This window comes from Cicer arietinum, chromosome 3 (genome assembly GCF_000331145.2).
Source record: "Cicer arietinum cultivar CDC Frontier isolate Library 1 chromosome 3, Cicar.CDCFrontier_v2.0, whole genome shotgun sequence".
Classification (NCBI taxonomy): Eukaryota; Viridiplantae; Streptophyta; class Magnoliopsida; order Fabales; family Fabaceae; genus Cicer; species Cicer arietinum.
The window spans coordinates 28,196,539-28,208,116 of NC_021162.2; the positions used below are offsets into that span (position 1 = coordinate 28,196,539).

The following is an 11,578-nucleotide window of genomic DNA, read 5'->3' on the forward strand; positions in this document are numbered from 1 at the left end:
TTAATCAATGTAGTTCGTCGAATAAGTTCATAAGTGTTACTAGATTTTGATTTTTGGTCGTTTTTGTTATGGTTATGTTTCTTTCTGTCAATTTTAGATCTTATATATGTAGTTTGTCCAATAAGTACAAAAGTCTCAATAAATTAATATTTTAGGTTATTTTGGTCTTTACTAGGTTAAGGGATTAGGGTTTAGGTTTTATGGTTTATGGTCCTAGGTCTATTCTAGTCCATTTTGGTTTTAACCAATGTATTTCATGATATAATGAAAAGCATAACTCTCAATGGCTATAGATTTTAGGTCATTTTGTTGTTTACTAGGTGGAAACTAGTCCATTTTTACTACGCGAAAAAATGCATTTTACAGCGATTTTCTAAGCCATTTACAGCGCTTTTTCAAAAAAAACAAGCGCTGTGGAATCGAGCGCTGTAAATGATACAACAGCGCTTTGAAAAAAGAGCTATAAAACATGTAAATACAACGCGTGCTTGTTATGCACATTTTACAGCGCTTCTTCACAAAAAAGCGCTGTAATATGCACCATATTATATGAGTTATGGGTCTGCTTTTAGAGCGCTTTTTAACACAAGCGCTGTAATATGCCCACCCATAATTTCATATATGGGTGTGCATTTTACAGCTCTTTCTCAAACAAGCGCTGTAAAATGCAGACCCATAATTTCATATATGGGTGTGCATTTTACAGCTCTTTCTCAAACAAGCGCTGTAAAATGCAGACCCATAATTTCATATATGGGTGTGCATTTTACAGCAAAAGCGCTGTAAAATGCCCACCCATAATTTCATATTATGGGTCTGCATTTTACAGCGCTTTTCTTGTACATTTTACAGCGCTTTTCTTGTACATTTTACAGCGCTTTCTCACGAAAGCGCTGTAAAATGTGCACCATTAAAGCGCTTTCTCACGAAAGCGCTGTAAAATGTGCACCATTAAAGCGCTTTAGAACAACATTTTACAGCGCTTTTTAAAAAAAGCGCTGTAAAATGTGTGTTTTTTTTTTTTTTAAACGCTGTAAATTAATTATTTGAAATGAAAAGCGCTTTTTTGCTTTTTATGGCATTTTTTTAAAAAAGCGTTGTCTTTTATCTTTGTATCCAAAATTATTTTTGATCCAAAATCACTTCACAATCAGTAGAACAGAACATATTATAGACAATCAGTAGAACAGAACATATTATAGACAATCAGTTCACACAATCAGTAGAACAGAAATCAGAACTCTGTAACTTTATTAACATATATGTAACTCTGTAATTTACAACCTAAGTAACTACATTCAGATACATATATACAACCTAATTTACAACCTAATTACCTACATTCAGATACGTATATATATATAACCTAATTTACAACCTAAACTACATTCAGATCCATATGCATGTTCATATATTGTGTCCTATGATCATTTACATATAATAACTAACAGAATATACATTATATGCACTAGCTACCATATAATATTCAGATCCCTTGCCCAGCAGCAAGCTATTTCCCAGAAAATCAAATAATTTTCATGTCAAGCACGTACTGACACCATTCTTCCTTTAATTCCATCAGATCTTCCTCAGAATATGATGGACTGGAATTGGCAAAGTACTGCAATATAAAAATTGAACATATTATATTAAGTTAGTATCAAATATATAGATAATTTATATATGAAAATCATATAATGCAAATACCGTACCGTTTCTGGGATAATAGTTTTATTCTTCTCAACAATCTCCTTCATGAATCTCAATATGTAGTACCCACAGTCGATGTTATTTGTTTGACGAGGGCACTTTATTGAGATCCATGTAATGTTATTAGACTTCTGCTTCGACACTTTAGCACCTCTTTGAGCTCGATAAACTTTTAAGGCACTATCGAATGAATAAATGTGATTATTAGAGCATGAATATTTATATATATATATAAATATATATATGTAAGAAATAAATGAATATTACTTACGTGTCGAGCATATTCTTTATTCCGGGGTGATTGGTGTAATCGCCGTGCACGGGATCCAAATAGTATATCACTTCAGAGACCGCATTGATTGCAAATAGCACCCAATGTGCCCTACAACAACAAAAAATTGGTTAAGCAATTTTGTTTATAGACAACTAATAAATTAAATTCTCATCAATTAAAAAAGATAAAATTACGTACCCTGAATTATATGGTGCCAAGAACAATTTATCACTTTCTTTATTTCTTAAAAACATATCTACAATGTAGTGTTTTACATTGTCTGGATCGAGTTTGAACATCGACATCTTATGCGGAGACAAGAATGAGTATTTATTTGACAGTTTCCTCGTGCACACGACCTTCTCGTACAAAAACCTTCAATGAAAATTTTAAACTAGATTAATTACCAATACATTTAATTAATTACAAATAAATGCAATTAAAAGTATTTTTTACCTTATGTACAAGCTGATTACAGTAACACTCAGCTCCTTATGTTCGAGAAGATCGTACATTTGCTCCTTTTCGAGGTATTCAATATACTCATCTCCAAAGATGTCTTTATTCATTTGTACGATGGGCGAATCGTTGCTGCTGCCCATGTTCCTTTTTATTTGGATGTCAAGACACGCCCCGTATTTACCAAGGCGTGGCTGACTTTTATTAGGAGCAGCAGCAGCAGCGACCGATTTTCCCCGATCTAGATTTTTTGTTGCTGCAAGTTTTGCAGCTTTATTACCCTCCAGCCTTTGTAGTTTGGCAGCCCTATTAACCTCCAATTTTTGAGGTTTGCTGCCTTTTTTTGGCTGTAGGGGTGGTTTATTTATTTGGACCTACAAAAATGAGGTAAAATGTTAGTTTATTGAATCTGAAAAAATGAAAAACCTTAGGCAATAAATGTGACAAACCTTTTCGGGAGATGTAACTGATTTGTCCTTGGGAATCTTTTTTTGGAGGGCAACAAGGTGTGTGGGCCATGCCACGTAACTGCCAATAGCGTCGCTTAAGAACTTCATATCTCCATCGTTGTCCGGTATGGGCAACGGTGCAGTTGGTTCGAAAGCAACCGTAGGCGATACTTTGACATGGCCCGCGGGGATCGGAATATTGTGCAATACTTCTCCCGAAGTATTGTGCAATATTCCTTTTCCCACCTTCCGTTGAGTCGGCGAGGACAAGTATAGGACACATGTAGTGACACCCTACATCAATAGTTAAAACATAAGTACAGTTAATATATAAGTTTGTTTAATACATAAGTAATTACATAAGCAAGTAAGTAGTAAGTAATTAATTACCTCGGGAATACTCTTCAAACCGACGTTGCAACTCCCGGTTTCACTCTCCATTTGTATTTCAGGTTGGAGCTGAACCGGAAGTTGCTTGTCTTTATTCGTATTCACCAAGAGTGCCACTTGCTCCGATAGGATTCTGAGCTTCTCTAATACTTCCTCGTTGGAAGGTTTTTGGCGCTTCTCTTGAGGAAAAAAGCTTTTGGGAGTTACGCCAAATCCTTTCCCCCTCACTCGACCGGAATACTCAGGGACATTAAACACTTTCCCAAGAATGTCCCTGCACGTATCCTTGTTGCCCTCTTGAGTTTCAGAACTTTGTTCAATAGTTTCCTAAAATACATGTAACATTAAAAAGATAAGTTCAATAGCATTTTTAAAATACAATATTAAAAAATATTAAAGTGATAATATACTTACACAAAGTTCTACAACTTTCTTGACATTTTCATTATCAACCACTCCTTCTTTATTAACACGCGCTTCCTTCCACAATATATGACGACCCAAGGGTTGATCGGCTTGGGTGTCTTTTCTCTATTCGTTAAAATCATAAACAAAATAATACAAATTAGTTACACACTATAGTTTATAATACAAATTACTTCATTATATAAAAGTGATGTTTAATTACTTACAATTTGTTGTTCAAGGCGTGCATATCCCATACGTGATTTCTTGTATGGGTGTTTTGGGTTGCTTGCCCGTTCGCGATTTGCCTTACTAATATTCTATATAAAAAAAAAATAGCAATTGTGTAAAAAGTTAAAATACGCTACGAATATGAATAATAAAACACAAATGCTAATAAATTAATCACTTACGACAAACGCCGGGTCAGAACGTTTGGAAACAAATGCTCTCCATTCATCCTTTGATATATAATGTTGATATATCTTTGGAGGTTCAGCATTTGTGTTTCCTTCTCTATCTTTTAGATAGAAATTTGAGAGATGGGATCTAAATCCACGATGGATTTTCCCAGCAACTCTCAAAACATATGACTTTCGTTCCTCATCAAGAACAAAAGTGGTCTGCAATGAAAACAATTATAAGTAATGTATTTTACAGAAAAAAAATTATAAATGACAAAAGAGTAGATCAAAATATTTACTTGAATGTCATTCCAGATGATATCTTTGGCATCCTTCAACGCCTTATCTCTCCAGTTGTCTATTGTTATTGGGACATTTTGACGAACAACAGCCCCAATGTAGCTTACAAACATGGAGCTGTTGGGGTCAACTGGCTGACCACTCTCGTTCCAGCCAACCTAATAAACTCATATAGTAAGTACATGCCCTAAACCCTAAAAAAAGATAAAAATCACACAGCAAACAAAGTATAGTATACCTCAAATTTAATCCCACTACTCCTTGCTTTAATCACCTTTTGCATTATAGTTGCACCACGTTTGACTTCTTTTTCATAAGTCTTGGAGGTGCCAACTTCTTCATTTTGAACTTCTATATCTTTGTTTGTATCCATTTAACTACAACAAGTTCAACATGCAGTTTAGTATAACATCAACAAGCTCAACATGGATCATGCATTATTATAAACAACCTCAACATGTATAAGTATATCTTAAAAAAGCTCAACATGCATTTTAATGATTACAAAAAATTTATAACATCAATACCTGAATAATGGTTCGAAGAAAGATGAAATGTAAAGAAAAGAGGGAACGCAGAAAGTTCACAGAAATATGGTTCAAAGAAATAGGATATTGAAGAAATACGTAATGAGGGTTACGTATTTCAATGAAAATATATTGTGTGAAATGGGAGAGATGATCTTGGATGGAAATAAGGTTCGAAATGAAGGAGATGATCGTGGAAATAAGGTTCGTAATGGACGGGATGATAGGGTTTGCAAAAGAAGAGAAGAAATGAAGGTTGAGATGAAGGTTACGTAATGAAGAGGAAACTGAAGAGGTAACTGTTATATATACGTAACACTTTTACAGCGCTTTTTATAAGCCTTTTACAGCGCTTATTTTGCAAAGCGCTCTACAAGGCTTCTTTAGTTAAATTTTTAAAAGGCTCTTTTACAGCGCTTTTCCCAAAAAGCGCTGTAACAGACCTCCGTGTGTTATTATGTTATATGAATGCCTTTTACAGTGCTTTTGCACATAAGCGCTCTAAAATGTCTCTTTATGTTAATTTTAAAAGACTCTTTTACAACGCTTTTCCCAAATAAGCGCTGTAAAAGATCTCTGTGTGTTATTATGTTATATGAATGCCTTTTACAGCGCTTTTACACATAAGCGCTCTAAAATGTCTCTTTATGTTAATTTTAAAAGACTCTTTTACAGCGCTTTTCCCAAATAAGCGCTGTAAAAGATCTCTGTGTGTTATTATGTTATATGAATGTTTTTTAAAGACTTTTACAGCGCTTTTACACATAAGCGCTCTAAAATGTCTCTTTATGTTAATTTTAAAAGACTCTTTTATAGTGCTTTTCCCAAATAAGCGTTGTAAAAGACCTCCGTGTGTTATTATGTTATACGAATGTTTTTTAAAGCCTTTTACAGCGCTTTTACACATAAGCGCTCTAAAATGTCTCTTTATGTTAATTTTAAAAGACTCTTTTACAGCGCTTTTCCCAAATAAGCGCTGTAAAAGGCCTTATTGTTTTTGTGTTTTGTTATGTTATGTTATTAAGCTCAACATGCAAAACCCACATAGTAGTAACTGGTCACCACAAAAATCCCTTCCTCTTCACCAAACTCTTCTCCTTTTATGCATCTTCTTCACAAACATCAAAGCTTACTCTTTCACAATTCAATCTCCACCTCAACACCCTTTTTATCTCTTTACATTCTCTTTCCTTCTTAAATCGAAACTTAATTGGTATTCAGGATCATTGCCATGTTGCGAAAAATGGGTTTGTGTCTGATGTTTTTGTTAACAATGTGATGCGTACAAAAAATAAATTAATCAGAACTTAGTATAAAACACTCAATTCAGATTACATGCATATTTACAATAACACAGTTCAGATTACATGCATAGCTTATATAAAACAATTAAACATATATATACATTAAGATGCCCTTCTTCTTTTCCTGGTGACATTCACATTTGTTTGTCCATTTACAATACGAAACGATGGATTAATCCAAATTCCCTCATCATGATCATCTCTAAGATATAAACCATCATCAGTTGAATCAATTTCATGTGGTTGTTGTGATGTTGCAAATAAAAGATCATTACCAACATCTTCATCATTATTGTTATCATCACTTATTTTATTGGTCGATAGGACAACAGACCATTTATCATTAGAAGGATCAGTGACATAAAACACTTGTTGAGCTTGCGACGCTAAAATAAAAGGCTCGTCTTTGTATCCCACCCTATTAAAATCGACAAGCAAGAATCCTGACTCATCAATCCGAACGCCATTATTATTATCGACCCACTTGCAACCAAATATGGGAACACGAAACATTGTGTAGTCTAACTCCCATATGCGCTCGATAACCCCAAAATATGATAGATTTGCATATATTGGGTTTTTGTCTTTTGCACTTGAGACATGCATCGCTTCAGCTACGAGAGTGACTCCACTATTTTGCATAGTGGTCTGATCATCTTGTTCTTTGGTATAAAATGTGTAGCCGTTAATAACATAACCAGTGTAAGAAAAGACATGTAAGCTCGGACCATTTGCTAGCCACCTCAATCTATTTGAAATTGATCCGGGGTCTATATCAAATTTTGACATTATGTGATTTTTTAACCATGTTACAAAACTTCGATTGTGCTCTCGAGTTATCCAATTTTGATTCCTATTCATGTTCAAACGAGATAACTGATCAATGTGTATTGTAACATACGGTTGAACCTCATCATCATTGTGCAGAACATACAATTGTGCCTGCTCCCATTCTGTCCTTGATATAGTCAGTAGTCTCCTTCCAGTTATCCCTTCTCCTGATAGTCTTCCCGAATGACGAGACATGGGAAGCCCTATGGATTCAACATTGGACAGATATTCAGTACAAAATTCAGCAGCCTCTTCAACAATGTATCGTTCAGCAATACAACCTTCTGGTCGACTTCTACTTTTTACGTACCCTTTTAATATTTTCATATATCGTTCTATCGGATACATCCATCTCATATAAGCTGGCCCACAAAGTTGTGTCTCCTTAACCAGATGAACAGTAAGGTGAACCATTATATCAAAAAACGATGGTGGGAAATACATTTCAAGCTCACACAAAGTAACAACAATTTCCCTCTGCAATGTCGGTAATTTCTGAGGGTCGATCACTTTACTACAAATTTCCCTGAAGAAGAAACATAATCTAGTTAAGGCTAGTCGAACTTTTTCAGGTAAAATGGAACGTATACCTATTGGTAGCAAATGCTCCATTATAATATGACAATCATGGGTCTTCAAACCTTTTAACTTGAGGTCTTTCATACAAACCAAATTTTTAATGTTCGAAGAGTATCCTTCTGGAACTTTAACTTCGTGTAGAAATTTACATAAAACAATTTTTTCCTTTCTAGATAGAGTATGAGCGGCTGGAGGTAGATATGTGCGATTTCCTTTCTTTACTGGAGCCAGTTCATTTCTTATTCCCATATCGACCAAGTCCAATCTTGCATTGACGCCATCTTTAGACTTTCCTGGAACATTGAGTAACGTACCAATAACACTTTCAAATACATTTTTCTCAATATGCATCACATCGAGGAAATGTCTTACATACAATGACTTCCAATATGGCAATTCAAAGAAAATTGACTTTTTCTTCCACCCAGTTTTCACCAGCTCTCCCGCAAAAGGTTTGCCAAATTTATTGGTCAAACCTTGTACTTTTTCAAGTATTTGATATCCAGTCGGTGCTAAAGGAGCTTTACCTTCCTCTGATTTTCCATTGAATGCATTTCTCCACCCACGATACTGATGACTATAAGGTAAAAATCTACGATGTCCAAGAAACACATTCTTCTTACAATGTTTCAACCGCATCCAATTTGTACTCTCTTCACATATAGGACATGCACACTGACCTTTAATGCTATATCCTGATAAATTACCATATGCTGGAAAATCATTAATTGTGCCGAACAACATAGCCCTCAAATTGAAACATTCTTTCTTATACCCATCATAAACTTCCACACCTGTCTCCCACATACTTTTTAAATTTTCGATTAGAGGAGTCAAGTATACGTCGATATCATTCCCCGGTTGTTTGGGTCCAGAAATTAACAGAGACAACATCATAAACTTACGCTTCATACATAACCATGGAGGTAGGTTATATATTACCAAAATCACAGGCCACGTGCTATGTGAGATGCTTTGAAGACCATGTGGATTCATTCCATCAGTAGAAAGTGCAAGTCTTAGATTTCTTGACTCTATCCCGAATTCAGGATACTCGTGATCAATTTTTGCCCATTGTGGGGAATCTGCAGGGTGTCGAAACATTCCATCTCTAATTCTTTCATCTGCATGCCATGTCAAGTGTTTTGAATCTTCTTCACTGCGATACATGCGCCTAAATCTTGGTATTATAGGAAAATACCACACGACTTTTGCTGGAGTAGATTCTTTCTTCTTATATCGAGAGACATTGCATTTCGGACACGCCTTAAGTAGTTCATATTCGTTTCGAAATAAAATGCAATCGTTAGGACACGCATGAATCCTTTCGTAACTCATTCCAATAGAACACAAAATCCGTTTAGCCTCGTAGGTTCGACTGGGAAGTTCATTATCATCTGGCAACATATCTTTTATGAGTGTTAATAATTCTGTAAAGCTTTTATCAGACCATCCATTACTCGCTTTTAAGTTGTACAACTTTAATATCGCTGACAGTCTTGTGAATTTAGTACAACCATTATATAATTCTTTCTCTGCATCACTCAACAAACTTTCAAACATTTTAGGACAATCTCGAAGATCTTCTTCAACTGCTTTTGCAATCTCATCAACTCGGTCCGGCTCATATGTATCTGTATCGAAGTCAGTTGAAGCATATGTCGAACTATTCTCAAAATTAATGTTTCCTTTTTTTTTCTCACCATGTCTTATCCAACATGTGTAGCTTTGATCAATTCCATTACATACTAGATGTCCTTCTAATTCATCTTCTCTAACACGTTTTCCAAAACAACATTTTAAACAAGGACAAACTACTCTATTTGGATCTTTTGCATTCTTCACTGCAAACTCAACAAACTCCTTCACTCCAATTTCATACTCTTTTGACAATCGATTGGCTGAAATCCATTTCCTATCCATATTATACCACCTATATAAATGCAGTAACAAAAATAATAAGCTTTCAAAACATATCAACAAGTTTCAAAAAGAAACCAATATCAACTAAAAATTTCAAAACAGAACAGATCATGTGGTATGAGTTTTTGACAATTTTTGACAATTTCAAAACAGAACAGATCATGTGGTATGAGTTTTTATATAACAATTTTTAGTAGATTTAATATATATGTAACAAAACATAACAGATCATGTGTAAAAAATACCTGAGACAACGTAGATGGCCGCACAGTATGTAAAGGATATTAGGGTTCCCAACGTATATAATTATTTCAAAGATGTAGAGGATATGAGGGTTTCCAACGTATATAATTATTTGAAAGATGCAGTTTACAGCGCTTGTGAAAAAAGCGCTGTAATAGGTAGTTAAATTCAATGAAAGCGCATGTATTTTACAGCGCTTGTGACAAAAGCGCTGTAATAGGTAGTTAAATTCAATGAAAGCGCATGTATTTTACAGCGCTTGTGACAAAAGCGCTGTAATAGGTAGTTAAATTCAATGAAAGCGCATGTATTTTACAGCGCTTGTGACAAAAGCGCTGTAATAGGTAGTTAAATTCAATGAAAGCGCATGTATTTTACAGCGCTTGTGACAAAAGCGCTGTAATAGGTAGTTAAATTCAATGAAAGCGCATGTATTTTACAGCGCTTGTGAAAAAAGCGATGCAATAGATAGTTTAATTCAATGAAAGCGCATGTATTTTACAGCGCTTGTGACAAAAGCGCTGTAATAGGTAGTTAAAGCCTATGAAAGCGCATGTATTTTACAGCACTTGTGAAAAAAGCGCTGTAACGGATATGCGAAAGCGCTTCCTTTTACAGCGCTTTTTTGACAAGAGCTGTAAAGGCCTTATAACGTGATGCACAAACGTTTTATGACCTACTACAGCGCTTGTTTTACAGCGCTTGTCATCAAAAGCGCTGTAAAAGGTTCCGTTATTTTTAAAATATAATTACAACAACGCTTGTGTTTAGCAAGCGCTGTAAAATGGGAGCTGTTAAATGTCATTTTTGGCGTAGTGTTTGTTTTTAAAACAGTGTAGTTCGTCTAATAAGTGTAAAAGATTCAATATATTAAAATTTTAGGTCATTGTGGAATTTGTTATGTTTTTTTTGTCCATTTTAGTGGCTAATCAATGTAGTTCAACCAATAAAAGCAAAAGTCTCGATGCATTTATATTTTAGGTCATTTTAGTCTTTACTAGGTAAAGGAATAAGGGTTTAGGGTTTGGGGGTTAGGGTTTATGGTTTAACGTTTAAGGTTAAGGGTCTAGGTCTATTATAGACCATTTTTCTTCTTAATGAATGTAGTTCGTCAAATAAGTGCATAAATCTTACTGGATTTAGATTTTGGTTATTTTGGTTTTTGATATGTTTCTTTTTGTACATTTTAGTTGTTAATCAAAGTAGTTCAACCAAAAAGTGCAAAAGTCTCAAATGATTAATATTTATGTCATTTATGGTTTTTACTAGGTAAAGGGTTTTAAGGTTTAGAGTTTTGGGGTTTGAGTTACGGGTTTTAGGTTTAGGGTATAGGGTTTACGGTTTAGGTATTAGGGCTAGGGTTTAGGGTAAAGGATCTAGGTCTATTTTTGTACATTTTGGTTTTAATCAATGTATTTCATGAAATAAGTGCATAATTCTCTATGGATATATATTTTAGGTCATTTAGTATTTTACTAGGTGTATTATAGTCCACTTTAGGGTTTAGGGTTTAGGATTTAGTGTTTTGCGTTTCGGGTATATGGTTAAGGGTTAAGGGTCTAGGTCATATGTAGTCCATTTTGGTTCTTAATCAATGTAGTTCATGTAATAAAAGCATAATTCTCAATGGATATAGATTTTAGGTTAGTTTATTATTTACTAGGTGTATTCTAGGTCTTTTCATTGTAGTTCGTCCAATAAGAACAAAAGTCAAAATGCATTAATATTTTAGGTCATTTTGGTCTTTACTAGGTTTAAGAATTAGGGTTTAGGTTTTAGG

The 11,578-nt window shown here is 34.5% G+C and overlaps 1 protein-coding gene across 1 annotated transcript in view; it reads right to left on the reverse strand.

Moving 5' to 3' along the window:
• Window positions 1-2,489: 2,489 nt before the first annotated feature.
• LOC140919711 (uncharacterized) overlaps window positions 2,490-11,578 on the reverse strand; it is a 20,244-nt gene continuing 11,155 nt past the window's right edge. Inside the window, exons 2-3 of the mRNA XM_073366325.1 lie at window positions 3,283-3,609; window positions 2,490-3,186 (exon numbers count right to left, since the gene is read on the reverse strand). Coding sequence (XP_073222426.1) covers window positions 2,839-3,186; window positions 3,283-3,609 — 675 coding nt within the window. The 3' untranslated portion in view covers window positions 2,490-2,838. The remainder of the gene's footprint in view (window positions 3,187-3,282; window positions 3,610-11,578) is intronic.